Genomic DNA, 17,351 nt, shown 5'->3' with positions numbered 1-17,351 from the left:
TTCGAAACCAGCCTGAGCAAGAGCGAGACCCTGTCTCTACTAAAAATAGAAAGAAATTAATCATCTAACTAAAAATATATAGAAAAAATTAGCTGGGTATGGTGGCACATGCCTGTAATCCCAGTTACTCAGGAGGCTGAAGCTGAAGGATTGCTTGAGACAGGAGTTTGAGGTTGATGTGAGTTAGGCTGATGACATGGAACTCTAGCCCAGACAACAGAGTGAGACTCTGCCTCAAAAAAAAAAATCTAACACTGAAAACAAAATAGATCAACAGATATACAAAACTCCATGTTTTCAAAGACAAGTTCTATCTCATTTTTAAAGAATTGATAATTGGCCGGGCGCGGTGGCTCACGCCTGTAATCCTAGCTCTCTGGGAGGCCGAGGCGGGCGGATTGCTCAAGGTCAGGAGTTCAAAACCAGCCTGAGCAAGAGCGAGACCCCGTCTCTACTATAAATAGAAAGAAATTAATTGGCCAACTGATATGTATATAAAAAAATTAGCCGGGCATGGTGGCGCATGCCTGTAGTCCCAGCTACTCGGGAGGCTGAGGCAGAAGGATCTCTCGAGCCCAGGAGTTTGAGGTTGCTGTGAGCTAGGCTGACGCCACGGCACTCACTCTACCCTGGACAACAAAGCGAGACTCTGTCTCAAAAAAAAAAAAAAAAAAAAAAGAATTGATAATTGAAATATCAAATGTAAAAAACTATAATACAAAAGGAAATTAGAATACAATCTCACATATAAACATAGATGCAAGTATTCTAAGTAAATATTAACTAATTGAATAGGTAACTAAAGAGTAATAAACCATGGGTAACCAGGGTTTATTCCAGGGATGTTTAAAAATCAAGAAATCTACCAGTATCAATAAACTAAAGGAGAATAAGTACATAATATATGACTATAGCAACAGATAATGAAATGGCATTTGAAAAAAATATGAATTGCTATATAGGCAATTCATTATCATTCCTTTCTGAAAGGCCCTAATTTCAATGTTAATTTTCTATTTAATTTATGACTTTTACATCAGATTATAAATTTCAAAAAGCAGGTGACAAAATGTTACCATGCAGATTAATAACTGTAAAGTGGATTTCTGTTATATAATGGAGAAATCTGGCAGTCACCTGTCTAATCAATTGATGACATCTAGCATCATTAATACTGGGAAAGCATTAGGTTTTTTAATGTATACAACATCTACTCAGTTGAACTTCTTGCTTTAGCTTCAGATTTACTGGAACTATTAGTCATAGAAGAACAAGATAAATGATCCACATGTAAGTAATTTTAAAAATCCAGAATGTGAAATATTCAATAAGACAACAATCGTATACTCTTCAAAAATCCAAAGTTATGAAAAAATTGTGGGATACAATTCTACACCAGGAATTGGCAGTCTTTTTGTTGGTGGTGGTGGTGAAAAACAAGACGGTAAATAGTTTAGGCTTTGTGGGCCATAAGGTCTCTGGTATAACTACTCAACTATTCTATAGTAGTGTGAAATCAGCCATATAATATATAAATAAATGAACATGGGCAGTGCTCCAATAAAATGCATGTTTTAAATCCTCTTGTTTGTTTTTTTTTATATTCTACTAGATTTTAATCAGAAAGAATTACTTAAAACTCAAAAAGGCATAAGTAATTACATGAAGCCTTTCTAAGTTCATTAAACCTATATGGACATTATCTCACAGTAATTCACTAATATTAAGATAAACAGGATAATATTAAAAATAGTCTCTAGTACTTATCAAACAGAGACTATGTGCAAAATAGTTTTCCAAATTTTCTACATTTCAATTAACAGCACTATAATGTAGGTATTATTATCATCATTGGAAGAGGATTCCTAGAAAGATAAATATCTTACTCAATGTCATCCATGATGTAAGGAATGGAATGGCAATCATAATGGTTCTCCTACATTTATTAGATCAATAGGGGTTTTCTGTGGTATGTTTTCCCAAGTCTAAAAATTACTGATTAGGGCTGAAAGGAATTTTATAAATAAAGTACATAAAACAAGGACATGCCTACATTCTCTGAATTTTCCTCTAATGTAAATATTCAAACAATCAATAAATAGAAAAATAACAATAAGGGCTTTCTTATGTTATATAAAAATATAAATTCTCTGGATATTAAAAACATTTTGATCATAACTAAAAATCTTGAAATATTATTTGTATTCTGAGAAGTTCTCACCAATAAACATTATTTAACGCTTTGTAAGAGCTGAACCATATCTAAAAGCATTCCCATATTCTTTTCATTCAAATTCTTTCTCATTGTTATAAATAGTCTGATATACTGTACATTGTCTACATACATATGCCTTTCCATAGCCCTCATATTCATAAGATTTCTCTCCATTATGAATTCTCTGATGTACTTTAAGACTTGAGCTAAGCCTAAAGGACTTCTCACAATTCTTACATTTAAAAGGTCTCTCACCATTGTGAATACTCCGATGTTGAGTAAGTTGTCCATACACACTAAAGGCCTTCCCACATTCCTTACATTCATAAGGTTTCTCACCAGTATGAAATCTATGATGTACAATAAGTTGATGGCCACTTCTAAAAGCCTTCCCACAATCTTTACATTTATAAGGTTTCTCACCAGTATGAATTCTGTGATGCATTCTAAGACTTTCAACATGACTAAAGGATTTCCATCATTCCTTACATTCATAGGGTTTCTCACCAGTATGAATTCTCTCATGCTAACAAGGTTTGAGGCACGACTAAAGGCCTTCCCACATTCCTTACATTCATAGGGTTTCTCACCAGTATATAATCTCTGATGCATCTTAAGGCTTCCACCATAAATAAAGGCCTTCCCACATTCTTTACATTTATATGGTTTTTCACCAGTATGAATTCTCTCATGTTGAATAAGTGCTGAGGCATGACTAAAGGCCTTCTCACATTTGTTACATTCATAGGGTTTCACACGAATATGCACTCTCTCGTGTGCAATGAGTTGACAGACATGACTAAAGGTCATCCCACACTCTTTACATTCATAGGGCTTCTCTCTGGTATGAATCCTCTCATGTTGCACAAGATTTGAGGCTCGACAAAAGGCCTTCTCACATTCTTTACATTTATAGGGTTTCTCACCAGTATGAATTCTATGATGCACCCTAAGATCTATGCCACGACTAAAGGTCATCCCACATTCACCACACTCATAGGGTTTTTCACCAGTATGAATTCTGTCATGTTGCACGAGGTGAGAAGCTTGACTAAATGCTTTTCCACATTCCTTACATTCATAGGGTTTTTCACCGGTATGAATTCTCTGATGTATTCTAAGTCTTCCACCTTGACTAAAAGCCTTCCCACATTCACAACATACATAAGATCTCTCACCAGTATGAACCTTTCCATGTTGAGTAAGGTGTGAGGTACGATTAAAGGCCTTCCCACATTCTTCACATTCATAGGGCTTCTCACCAGTATGAATTCTCTGATGAACTTTAAGGTCTACACTACGACTAAAGGTCATTCCACGTTCCTCACATTTATAGAGTTTTTCACCGGTATGAATTCTCTGATGTTGCAGAAGGTTAGATACACGATTAAAGGCCTTTCTACATTGCTTACATTCATAGGGTTTCTCACCAGTATGAATTCTCTGATGTACTGTAAGGTCTGTATGACGACTAAAGGTATTCCCACATTTGTCACATTCATAGGGTTTCTCTCTATTATGAATTCTCTGATGTAGAGTAAGAGATGAACGTTTTTGTATAAATTCGGTCTTTTCCATTGCTGATTATTTCATACCTTGTCTCCAAATCTAAAAGAAACAAGAAAAACATTTTATTTTCCTGAACCAAAAAAGGTAAATGTTCTATTGATGTTTCTTAAAATTAAAAATATCATCAGAGATGAATATTTTAAAGAACTTTAAAGTCAGCTATACAATTTACAAAAGTTACTGAAAATGTCTCCATAACTCATTTATCATATTTTATTATATTGATTAAATGTACTCTTTCCTGTATCAGTTTCCCTATAAAATATAAGCAAATATATTAAAAGCAACTATTTATACTTTATCTCCCTCCAATTATATTTCTCCTTAAAAATATAGATACTTGGCTGGGCATTTGAGACCAGCCTGAGCAAGAGTGAGATCCCATCTTTACAAAAAATAGCAAAAATTAGCCAGGTGTGGTGGCAAGCACCTGTAGTCCCTGCTACTCAGGAAGATGAGGCAGGAGAATTGCTTGAGCCAGGGGTTTGAGGTTGCAGTGAGCTATGATGACGCCACTGTGCCATAGCCTTGGCAACAGAGAGAGACTCTGTCTCAAAAAAAAAAAAAAGTACAGATACTGTGGTTCATTCCTGCCTATACAGTTGTTTGTACTTTTTGTTGCTCCTTATATCAAATAAAATGCTAAGAGTTTTTAAAAAGCTTAGGCTGGGCATGGTGGCTCAAGCTTGTAATCTCAGTATTTTCGGAGGCCAGGGCAGGAGGATCACTTGAGCCAAGGAGTTCAAGAGCAGTCTGGGCAACTTAGTAAAAATTATAAAAAACTTAAAAATTAGCCGTGCATGGTGGCACACACCTGTAGTCCTAGGTACTCAGGAGGCGGAGGCAGGAGGATCATTTGCCTGCAGGAGCTCAAGGCTGCAGTGAGCTATATAATTGTGCCACTGCACTCCAACCTGGACAACAGAGCAAGATACTTTCTCTAAAAAAAGGTTTAATCAGATCATGGATCCTAATTAACCTTAGCAAACAAATATAGCTCTTCTTAATGAATGGCATCTAATATGATCTGATTCCTTATAACATACTGCCGGTGCCAGCCGGCGACGTGTGGCACCTGGAGTTAGGGGGCGAGGCTGAGAAATGAAGAGACAACAAAAAGATGGGGACGGGAGGACGGAGTCCTTGGTGACTGCCGCGCCTCGTTTATTTCAATTGCTATATTTATACAGATAAGAACAAAGGAGAAGCAAAATGCAAAGGAACAGGTGGTACATGTCTTCATTAAACCAGAAAACAAAACAGTTCTTGTTTCTTTCAACCTTATGTCACTTTGATAGCCCTTTCCCTCGCTTAAGCAGTTTTCTAATCTACAACTTAACTTTTTTCTTTTTTTTTTTTTTTTTTTTTTTTTTTGAGACAGAGTCTCGCTTTGTTGTCCAGGCTAGAGTGAGTGCCGTGGCGTCAGCCTAGCTCACAGCAACCTCAAACTCCTGGGCTCGAGTGATCCTTCTGCCTCAGCCTCCCGAGTAGCTGGGACTACAGGCATGCGCCACCATGCCCGTCTAATTTTTTATATATATATATCAGTTGGCCAATTGATTTCTTTCTATTTATAGTAGAGACGGGGTCTCGCTCTTGCTCAGGCTGGTTTTGAACTCCTGACCTTGAGCAATCCGCCCGCCTCGGCCTCCCAAGAGCTAGGATTACAGGCGTGAGCCACAGCGCCCGGCCTACAACTTAACTTTTTTCTGATATCAAAAAAGCTACAAATACTCAACTATGATCACTCGGACAGTTCAAGGAAAGAGCACCCAAGCGTAATTAACAATTCTGAGAAAGGAGTGTGCAGGGCCTCGGGGGGCTATAAGCTACGAGGGCTGTGTGCACAGGATTACTTCAGTAACCTTCTATAACTGCTACTGTTATCTCCAGCACCCTCCATGAGCTAGAAGAAAGGCCAAGAATGTCAGAGCTATGAGTTAAGGCGCCAGGTGCTATGTCTCAAGGACCCCAGTGTTCCGGGCAGCAACCATACTTTAACTCTCCCGTGTTCGGGACAGCTCCCAACAACATACTGATTTCATATCTTACTCATCCTTCAATTGCTCTGATCTACTTGCTGCTTTTGAAACACACAACAGTCACACCTCCTTTGGGGGCTTTGCATGTGTTGTTTACTCTTCTTGGTATGCTCTTCCTAATACAGTTGACCTTTGAACAATGCAAGGGTTAGGGGTCCCAACATCCCATGCAGCTGAAAACCCATGTATAGTTTTTGACTGCCCCAAACTTAAATATTTACAGCCTACTGTTGCCCAGAAGCTTTATTGATAACATAAGCAGTCAATTTACACATATTCTCTGTATATGTATTATATACTGTATTCTTATAATAAAGTAAGCTAGAGAAAAGAAAATATTAAGAAAATCATAAGGATTTGGGTCATCATAGAGGTTTTCATCCTTGTTGTCTTCATATTGAGAAAGCTGAGGAGGAGGAGGGATTGGTCTTGCTGTCTCAAGGGTGGCAGGGCAGAAGAAAATTTTCATATAAGTGGACCTTCACAGATCAAACATATGTTGTTCAAAGATCAACTGCATACACAAATGGCCTAAGCCAGGGGTGCTCAAACACATGTGGCCCGCCGAGGACATTTATTTGGCCAACCAGGTGTTTTCACCACCGTTGCCTGTCCTGCTTAGCAGCCGACTTGTCCCAGGCCCACAGTGCACGTGTGTGGAATGTGCGCCGCACTCTCCAATGGCCCTCCAAAGGTCTGAGGGACAGTGAACTGGCCCCGTTTAAAAAGTTTGAGGACCCCTGGCTAAGCCATAAGTCCTTACACTTCACACCTCTGTTCAAGTATCTCCTCAGAAAATAGTTCTTGACCTTAAATTTAAATTTGCCCTGTTAGTGGTCAGTTTTCTTCACAGTATATTTTACTACCTGATATTTATCTACTTATTTATGTGTTTATAGTTAATAAACTATAGCTAATAAACTATTAACTCCTATTTTATGTGCCATATACAAGAATGAATATATTTTTGGGCATTGGAGCCACATACATAAATATAAGTGAATAAGAAGATCTGGAAATCAGTTGGATCCAAAATAGAGGTGCACCAGGAAGGATAATGCCCATCATTGACATGGGAAGAAATATGAGAAGAAAAATAGTGAGCAGTTAATTAAGGTGAATATGAAGTTCACTGAGTAGCTCATGCAGAGTATTTATCTTCTGGAAGGAAGATCACAAGCCTTTTCTCTGCCATGAATAGAGATTTCCAACCAACATTCCAAGTGTATGTCTCTTCCTTGTCTACGTCAGCTGTTACCTACATAGCTGACTTCCTAGAGTCTGACTTACTCTTACTTACCTGTATACCATGTTGTTTCTTCCTTCAAAATCTTCCAGGGCTCTTTTCCCTGCTCCAATAATATAATTACATCTGGCTTACAAATGGCATGTCCTGCTTACAAAGAAAGAAAAATACCACATGACACAGAAAAATACTTTGCTGCCAAAATTATAATTGTAATAAATTAAAGGTCAAAATTATATTGAATAAGGCTTTTGAGAAGAGGGTGAGGAAAATAGAGAACAAGAAATCAGGTCACATAAGGCATTTTCCCCCCCACAATTACACACCTATATCTTTTTTTCATTTTTTTTTTTTTTTGAGATAGACTCTCACTCCGTTGCCTGGGCTAGAGTGTAGTGGCATCAGCCCAGCTCACAGCAACCTCAGACTCCTGGACTCAAGCAATCCTTCTGCCTCACCCTTCCGAGTAGCTGGGACTATAGACATGCGCCACCATGCCTGGCTAATTTTTTCTATATATTTTTAGTTGTCCAGCTAATTTCTTTCTATTTTTTTTTTTTTTTTTTTTACTAGAGATGGGAGTCTTGCTCTTGCTCAGGCTGGTCTCAAACTTCTAAGCTCAAACGATCTACCCACCTCGGTCTCCCAGAGTGCTAGGATTACAGGTGTGAGCCACTGCACCTGGCCTCTATCCTTTTTTTCTTTAGAGTACACATAATACTGTGTTTCAAAATACAGACTCTGGGCCGGGCGCGGTGGCTCACGCCTGTAATCCTAGCTCTCTGGGAGGCCGAGGCGGGCGGATTGCTCGAGGTCAGGAGTTCGACACCAGCCTGAGCAAGAGCGAGACCCCGTCTCTACTATAAAATAGAAGGAAATTAATTGGCCAACTAATATATATAGAAAAAATTAGCCGGGCATGGTGGCGAATGCCTGTAGTCCCAGCTACTTGGGAGGCTGAGGCAGGAGGATTGCTTGAGCCAGGAGTTTGAGGTTGCTGTGAGCTAGGCTGACGCCACGGCACTCACTCTAGCCTAGGCAACAAAGCGAGACTCTGTCTCAAAAAAAAAAAAAAAAATACAGACTCTGGAGCCTGGTATCAACTCCTGCCTTTGCCAGCTTCCAGCTATGTGGCCTTGAGGCAAGTCACTTAAAACCACTGTGCTTCAGTATTCTCGTTTGGAAAATAGGGATAATAATAAGATTGTTGACTTTAATACGGATTAAATCAGTAGAGATATATATGTAAAGTACTCAGAGCACTGCCTATAGTAAGCATAATATTAGCTGTTAACATTCTTGATATTACTATTTTACTAAGAGTACACAAGAAGAGATATCTATAGGATATTCATTCTATTTTAAATGTAATGTTTATAGATTACAACTTGCAAACCCAAATCAGATAGAATTTGTCTTAGGAAATCAAATGTGTTTCCTTCAATTTTAAATGAATCTCATTTATCCAATTTACCATTTTATAAATTGTAGAGGTTCTTTTGATAATTAGAGCAATTCAAGACCCCGTGTCAAGTGTACTTCCCTGTAAGTGGATCAGGTGATACAATGGAGTATCTACAGTAATTTTCGGTATTAAAAAAACAGAAAATCTGGATCCTTTCACAGGTTTGCCATGGAATCCTATATGCCACAGAACCCTAATCTAGCCCTTCCTCATGAAGGAAGAAAGGCAATTGCAAGTAGGACCAGAGGAAGGTGTGAACATCACTGAAGGACAAAGAAGACAAATATGTTAAATGAATTTGTCATTTCCAATCCAACAAAGCTCAAACCACTTCTCTGAGAAAAAGGGAAAAGAAATTTAACTAGTTTCTTGAAAGGCAGCCCTAAAAATCACAGTGGAAAAAACACATTTCCTAGAGATCAGAGTCTAAGTTATCCCAAATTATCTGAGACAGAAAACATACCCGGTGAGACCAAGTTACCATAGTTCTCCATCATCACATCCCGGTACAAGGTTTTCTGAATAGGGTTGAGATATTCCCACTCCTGCTGTGAGAAGTCTATGGCCACATCCCTGAATGTCATTGATCCCTGAAATGGCAAACCCATGTATTACCAGAGAAATTAAAGGAATATTTTGAAGATGAGAGGAAAAGAAATAAGGACAGTATTGCAGGAAGAGAGCAATATAACAAGCATGTAGGCTACAAATCTATAATATAGCAGGGGACTGAAGCAGAATGTTTACATATTTTTGAAGAATACTGCTAGCATATACAAAACTGTGTGGCATACTCTAAAACATCTAAATAATTTGTGAATAGATAAAATAATGTTTGCCTATTAAATTAAGTGGTGAACACAAACATAATGTCTGACTGGTATCTGTAACATAAATTTATTAATAAATATGAATTGCTGGGGAAAATTTTTGCTTTTAAGAGAAAATTTTAATTGAGTATTTTCCCAAAATGTAGTATAAAGTCTCCATTTTAGAAAATAGGGTTTGCATAAAATTAAGAATTCCCTCAAGCATTAAATACTTCATTGTGTTAGATCTCACCATATGTAATTTTTCTTGTTTTGACAAAACCATGCTTGTTTTTGCCACATACGATTATACTCTATGGATATATCAGGTTTAATCATTCATGCAGTCAGGATACACAAGATTTGTAAAATCTTCCCCAATTCTGTGTTCACTTATTACTTACAATGACATTCTTTTTTGTGTCTAACTACCATTTCTCATTGAACACTCGGCTTCCACTGAGTGGAGTAGTAGTTTCTATGTAGGTTACCAATGATCCCTCCATCTCCCAGTATTCTGTCCTTGTGTAATCTCTTCCCCTTGCACGTGGGCTGAAACAGGTGACTTGCTTTTAATAAATAGAATAGCTAAAGAGCTGAAATGTTACTTCTAATGTAAGGTTACAAAGGACTATGATTCCATTTTGCTCTTCTTCCTTTGATGTCTTGCCTAAAGATAAAGCCAGCTACCATGTTTTAAGCTATTCTATGGACAGACTCACATGACAATAAACCAATAGCAAACACCAGCCAACGAGGAACTAAGGCCATCAGTCCAAAAGCCCATGACGAAGTGGACCCTGTTAACAACAACTTGAGTGAGCTTGAAAAAAGATCCACCCAAAGTTGAGCCTTAAGGTGACTGCAGCCCTGACCAACACCTTGATTTCCTTATAAGAGACCCAGAGCCAGAGAGGCAAGCTAAGTCATGTCTGGATTTCTGACCCATGGAAACTATGAGATAAATGATTGCTTTAAGCCATTAAGTTTTAGGGTAATTTGCTATGCAGTAATAGATAAATACATTCAGTTAAAGAAGACTAAGGATGGATGATGAATTATATATATGTCACCCAAGTTTAGAAAATAGGGTTTGCATAAAATGTCCCATTTAACAACAAAATAATCTTGATATTTATCTCTCAGGAATTCTCTACCAAGATACACAGGCTCGGAGTTTGCAAGTCCCAATCATCTACTAATCCACACAAAGCATGAGATTTCACCCACTGAATGACTGACATTTGTGCATTTAATACCAAATCTCTATCTTTTCTACCTGGAAATCTCAAGTTGGTGAAGATTTACGTTTTGTTATGGATGGTCAAGTACCATAATTGTCTCTGTATCACCAAATTAGTCGTACCTAGAAAGCATAAATCTTTACTTAAAAGGACTTAACTTCATCACTGCCCTCGATAGAAGAATAGGCACTTAAGACATGCTGAACACTTTGGTCAGTAATTATATGTACACTAGTAAGTTTAGCACAGACCACACAGGGAGGACTCTGGTTAATTTGGCATCACAGCTCACTGGAAGAATAAGAGCTGAAAGCAGGTTATTTGATGAGGAAATTTCAGGAAAATTAATGAAAATACTTACACGACCTAAACACACACACATATTTCTACAAGGAAAGAAACATCGACTTACATGGGCCATGGTTTTAGACCTGCAAGAGTAGATCAGTCCTCAGGGCTCCTCTACCAGAAAAGCATAGATCCATAAAGCCAGAGCTGGGAGAAGAGAAAGACCTTGAGACCAATTTTGCTTTAGTGTTCCTAACAGAACTTAAGTTATTTAATATTGCTGTTATGCTTTTCCATTCTAGGCTCCAAACTATTTCCCATCATACACAATTTGGGCAGATTAGGGTGCTGGATAAATCCATTTCCTTCCCCAAATCATGGGGGTCTCTGCTGACAACAAAGTCATAAATCAGAGGTGTTTCTGTATCAAAAACAAACTGAGATATATTATCAGGAAGTTTTCTGGCCACTATGTATTTTGGTGAGATGTAGACCTCAGATTGGAAAGCAGAGTTCTGCTCTGAGTAGATCTTCTTCCTTCTATTTCCACCTTCTAAGACTAAAAAGAGCCCACCTTATCCAAAGCAGAGCCTCTTCTTTGGTTTTGGAACTGAATGAAGTTAGTTAAGACACTGGAGATGGAAAGGTAGCGTTGAGTATTTTGACTCCAACAAAGCTTACTAGTTAAATATATGACAGATTATCATCATACTAGAATCCAAAGTAGACATCAAATGTGAAATTGTGAAAAATATTTAAAGATATAAGAAACATTTCAGATATACTGTAAATGGAAAAATCAGGTTGATTTTTAATTAATATAATATAATATAATGTAATTACTGTTGTAAAACATATAAATATGAGGTCATTAAATATGAAATGTCCAAATTTGAATCAAAAGTTTGGTTTATTATATCTCAAACAAGAAGCAGTATAATTAATCAAAGTAATGCACCTAAATTATTGACACCATTTTTCCATCTTAACGATACCTTGTTTATGCCAGGAGCAAAGAACCCTGGAATACAAGTGGCAATGAAATTGCAAAAGGCACTTTCCTTAGCTTGTTGAGAATTGAATATTTTTCCTTGCAAGTAGTGATCCAAAGCCTAGAAGAAGTGGTAGGCAGTCAGTGCAAAGTCTGGTGAATATGGTGGATAAGAAGAGAATTTCCAAGTCCAGCCCTTATAATTTGAGCAGCATTGTATGTGTGCAACATGTGGTTCAGTATTATCCTGCAAGAGGATTGGTCTATCTCTATTGACCAATCCCGGCTGCTTAATCACAAGCAGCCTCATTGGTTGCAGTAGATGTCTGCAGTAATCAACTGACCAGGTTTCATGAAGCTGTAGTGGATAATACCAGCACTAGACCATCAAACAGACACCATTAGCTTTTTTTGATGAATATTCAGTTTTGGATTGTGTTTTGGCACTTGATCTTTATCCCACCTTTGTGCTGAATGCTTGCAATTATCAAAAAGAATCTATTTTTCATCACACTTAACAATATGTTGTAGAAATCGTTTGCCTTTATGTTGTGATAACAAAGCAAGCTTCGAGGTGATTTCTCTTCTGACGCTGATTTAATTCATGTGGTACCCATCTATCCAGCTTCTTTACCATGCTGATATATTCCAGATGGTCTGATATTGTTAGAATGGTAATGTCAGACCTTGCTGCTGATTCATGCATAGGTTGAGTTGGATTTGCTTCCCCTACAGCTTTTGGCTCATTACTATCCACCTTGATATCAGGTTGCCCACATGGCTCATTTTCAAGATTAAAATCATCAAAATGAAACTTCTGAAACCATCGACGTACTGTATGTTTATTAGCCACATCCTTCTCAAACACTTCATTGATAATTCGAGCTGTCTGCCCACCACTGGTTCCACAACGAAACTCATATTTGAAAATAACACAAGTTTTTGACTTATCCATGATTTCACAAAAATTGCTGTAAAAAAAAATGTGAAAGATAATCACAAGCCCAACCATGTGTTTGAAAGAATGAGGATGTACCTTCACAATAAACATAAAATAATAAGTGTCAAAGTGAAATGTCAAAGACATCAACTATCAAACTTAGTACTTAAGGAAATTGGACATTTCATAATTAATTAAAAACCTAATATAGCCATCATTGCAGAAGCAGACAGACTACTGAAAGTAGAAACATTTGGAAGGTAATATGGTCATTTATTAACAGCATTTTTTCTTTTTTTTTTTTTTTACTTTGATTTTCCTCTTTAAGTTTTTGTTTTTTAAAATAATTATAATAATAACCATAGGTTAACTTGAAATATATGTGGGAATTTTTTGAGGCCGGGGAGTTAACAGGAAGATGTTCTCCAAACAGAAGGGGAGTTCAAAAAAAAGTCTTTGTTCTCTACATTTAGGTTCTTTTACTGAAAGTCTTATCTTTGTTTGTTTCCTTTCGATCCTGATATCTAAACTCACTTAATCATTTCTTCTCAGGTATGACAGAGGTCTAGAAAAAATGTGAAGCAGTGCCTGAGTAATCTCTTATATGAACTGATGATGGTTGCCATACAGCTTTATTTCAGATCTTCGTGACAGAAAGGGTTATTTTGGTTCTAAGCCTGTCAGCTAAGCCATGAGGTCACCTAGATAGCTACTGAATTATATTACCCTATGAGTTTCACTTTGCATCTAACCTAATTAGAAGGAAACTGTAAGGCACAAAAGTTATAACACAAAATCCACTTATTGCCATAGATTGCATAGAATTGGTATAATTTGTTCATATCCTAACTGTTGTTATAGACAGACTGATGTGTCTTTCCAGTGAATTCACAAGGTAGATCAACTAAATCTTTCCAGTGGTCTTTATCACATACTGCCTTACACTTATTCCTACCCAGATTTTATCCTCATTGATAGATAATAAGCATTTTCAAGGATGCACTTATGTCTCTTTAGCGACTGTACTGCCACAAATACTGCAAATTCTGGGTCTAGCGTACTGTAGACACTTGACAAAATTCTGAGTTTTAACCCCAAAATTCCACATCTAGGAATTTTTTAAAGGAACTAATTATATAAATATACAAGGTATATTACAAAAATGTTCATCAGAGAACAATTTTTGATAACCAAATATTAAAAATATAAATGTCTCACAGTAGGTAACATGTTAAACATATTATGATCTACAATATTGTGATATACTAGACCATTATTAATAACAATGATATTAATCCATATCGAATGATGGAAAGCAACATTAACTTAATGAAGAAGGCAGGTTTAAGAGGTATGCATAACTTAGGAGGTGATATCCAGTTGAAATTAAGAACACTCTGTTGTCACAGAGAAATTAAGGCTCTGTTGCCATGTTCAGGGAGAGAAAAGAGCTTTAAACTGTGAGAGTTTCTAAGTCTCAGTGCCTCTGTTTCTACATCAGCAAAGAAGAGATAAGAATATCATGTACTGTAAATGTATATGGTTGTTTTGAAGACTCAACAAGATAATCCATATAAACACTAATAAATGTATTGTGCTGGCTAATATAAATTATCATTGCTGAAGATTAAAATCATTATATGTCCCTTAATCCATTATTTTACAATGAGGTTAATTCTGCTGTTTCCTGTTTTTCTTATGGTAAAATTTATGCTTCTGAGGCTTTCTCTTTCTTACAAATCCAATTTAAAAAAATTTCAGGGTCAATCTTTGATATAGTACAATTCTCCTTGATAAAATCACCGAAAGAGAGAGAGTATCAGACAAAAAAGGAGAAAATGTCCTCTTCCTCAGTACCCAGCAACTACAGAGAACAAGAAAAACACCATTCAGCATCATAAATCTTTAAAAGGAACAGAATCTAATAAAATAGAGAATCTTAAGAAAAGAATTTTATTCTTCTGCACTGTATGGGGATGTATGTGAATATAGTATTACAGTCTCTGGAATTATTACTTGTATTTGCAAGATACCTGGAAATCAGATATTGGTGTCATTCTCTCTGAAAGGAAATCTCTAAATTATTAATTCTGAAAGGAAGTCTGATAGTGATTTTTAAGTAATATTTCTAATATCTAAAAAGTATAAATGGGATGTTTTTCAAACAAGGAGATATGTGGCACTTCCTTCTCCCTACATGAAGAGGTGTAAGTATGAGGAAACATATGATTTGGTTAGATTTCTATTTTCAAATTAAGAGGAAGACTTTTTGTCTCCTTTATGTGATAAATTCTGTTATGTCAAAACAAAATCACATGGAAATGTAAGCCCATAAAAACTATAAATATATACAACAAAATATTAAAAGTGAGTGTAGGCAGGAGGATTAAGGGTTATTCTTACTTTCTTCTTCATAAATTCCTTAGGAAATCAAATTGTTTGCTGCATTAATTCCACCTTCATAAGTACAACATAAAGATATTTCTAAGTATTAAGATTATTTAAAGGCATCATTATGAAAAGAAACTATATTTTTGTCATTTAAAAAAATCGGTAGGCCGGGCATGGTAGCTCATGCTTGTAATCCTAGCACTCTGGGAGGCCGAGGCCGGTGGATCATTTGAGCTCAGGAGTTCGAGACCAGCCTGAGCAAGAGCTAGACCCTGTCTCTACCAAAAATAGAAAGAAGTTAATTGGACAGCTAAAAATACACAGAAAAAATTAGCTGGGCATGGTGGCGCATGCCTGTAGTCCCAGCTACTTGGGAGGCTGAGGCAGAAGGTTTGCTTAAACCCAGGAGTCTGAGGTTGCTGTGAGCTAGGCTGATGCCATGGCACTATAGCCTGGGCAACAAAGTGAAACTCTGTCTCAAAAAAAAAAATCTGTAAAAAAAATCTATAAATACTAGGCTTGCCACAACAAACCAATGTGACTGAAACAAATAACATTTACCTGTTCTTAAATATCCTTTAGCTGTGCGTCACTGGTATAATTAGACACATTTCACTATAAAACTTCTTCATTAATAGAAAGGGAAATGGCCTTTGCAGATAAAATGTGCATGACAAATAGGCAGAAAAGTTTTGTGTACACAGAATATGCTCAATAAATGTGGCTATACCTCTTCCATTCTTCCCTGAATTAGGAATTAAAATATCATTTTGGAGACAATCCTTGCAAAAAGTTTGCAAAATTCTATTTTTTAAATGTAACTGCATATATAATTTAAATTTTTCTTTTGATTATTCACAATATAAAACTATCTAACATTAGATCATAACCATTGTTCCTTATAATGATTCTTATAAACAGAAATTTTGTTATCTGCATATTATTCTATCCTATAGATGTGTGATTTTCATAACCAATCTCATAATCTTGACCACCAATTTTGTGCAAAACCATGCCCAAATATAACAATCTTTTATACCAGATCAAAAATCCAGCCCTAAATCTTTTGGGTTATGTTCACCCTTGAAAAATACAAATTTACCTCTGGGAGGCCGAGGCGGGCGGATTGCTCGAGGTCAGGAGTTCGAAACCAGCCTGAGCAAGAGCGAGACCCTGTCTCTATTATAAATAGAAACAAATTAATTGGCCAACTAATATATATAGAAAAAATTAGCCGGGCATGGTGGCGCATGCCTGTAGTCCCAGCTACTTGAGAGGCTGAGGCAGGAGGATTGCTTGAGCCCAGGAGTTTGAGGTTGCTGTGAGCTAGCCTGACGCCATGGCACTCACTCTAGCCTGGGCAACAAAGTGAGACTCTGTCTCAAAAAAAAAAAAAAAATACAAATTTACAAATATATACAGCAATTCTATACAATTGCAATGGGTTGTGGTGTTCTTAAGCCCACTGATAGAGCAAAAAGACGCCTAGTTAAGAACTTCCATTCCGGAACACTTGAGCGACTGCCTCACTCCCTTAAACTGCAAGTACACGATACAATTTACTTTATATTTTCGTTGTTTCTCTCTATAGAAACCTGAAGGGGAATGATCCCCCGAGTCACCACAATGCTGAGCATTTGTGACGTTACACCCTCCAAGGCGACACCCGCTGTGAGCCCATACATACAAACAGGAGAAATAAGAAGTGGGCGGAATCCCTATCACAGCCGTTCCTGGAGAGCTCAGGGAATGCTGTAATTATCAAACATGTAAAGGAACCCCAGAGAATTCCAAGGAACGACCCTCCCAGGAAGGAATGCTATTCCTAGAGTCTATCAGCTCCTAGGAACCTGTCTCCAGAGCAATCATCGACCAACAGCAGGTCTGCGCCTTCTTGCTGGAAACCGTCATGTAGGACTCACTATTTGATTTCCCACTTGCGACCATTTCTCCGTGGCAGTCCTACTTGGCTGACATGAGGGCACAGGAGGCGGCAGGGAACCTGAAGCCACGGGGTCAGTGACACCAGAGCCACAGCAACGCACGCTCGCGCGAAGGACACGCTCCCTATGTCCCGGTCGCGCAAACCCCGCACCTCACAGTCTCACAGCTGCACCCGCCGTCACAAACGCACGCCCCGGCCCCGTCACA

General features: G+C 37.5%; 1 protein-coding gene across 3 annotated transcripts; it reads right to left on the bottom strand.

The window, feature by feature from the left end:
• Nucleotides 1–767: 767 nt before the first annotated feature.
• Nucleotides 768–17,263, bottom strand: LOC105876848 (uncharacterized). 3 transcript variants are annotated; one of them, XM_020283625.2, is made up of 5 exons: nt 17,123–17,263; nt 11,003–11,085; nt 9,001–9,127; nt 7,127–7,219; nt 802–3,823 (listed from the first exon to the last, which is right to left on the bottom strand). In XM_020283625.2, the coding sequence occupies exon 5, from the start codon at nt 3,791–3,793 to the stop codon at nt 2,231–2,233; it is 1,563 nt and encodes a 520-aa protein (XP_020139214.1). In that variant the 5' UTR covers nt 3,794–3,823; nt 7,127–7,219; nt 9,001–9,127; nt 11,003–11,085; nt 17,123–17,263; the 3' UTR covers nt 802–2,230. The 3 variants fall into 3 exon arrangements, with proteins under 3 accessions (XP_020139220.1, XP_020139214.1, XP_075849168.1); XM_075993053.1 differs by lacking the exons at nt 9,001–9,127; nt 11,003–11,085; XM_020283631.2 differs by lacking the exons at nt 7,127–7,219; nt 9,001–9,127; nt 11,003–11,085; nt 17,123–17,263 and adding an exon at nt 4,599–5,133 and having other exon boundaries at nt 768–3,823.
• Between the last annotated feature and the right edge of the window lie 88 nt (nt 17,264–17,351).

Source organism: Microcebus murinus, chromosome 16 (genome assembly GCF_040939455.1).
Source record: "Microcebus murinus isolate Inina chromosome 16, M.murinus_Inina_mat1.0, whole genome shotgun sequence".
Taxonomy (NCBI): domain Eukaryota; kingdom Metazoa; phylum Chordata; class Mammalia; order Primates; family Cheirogaleidae; genus Microcebus; species Microcebus murinus.
Note: the sequence above shows the minus strand (reverse complement) of the source record. Positions and strands in the feature narration are given on the sequence as shown.

Coding starts and splice junctions, on each gene's coding strand:
- LOC105876848 (XM_020283625.2), bottom strand. CDS start 3,793: ATGGAAAAGACCGAATTTATACAAAAACGTTCATCTCTTACTCTACAT.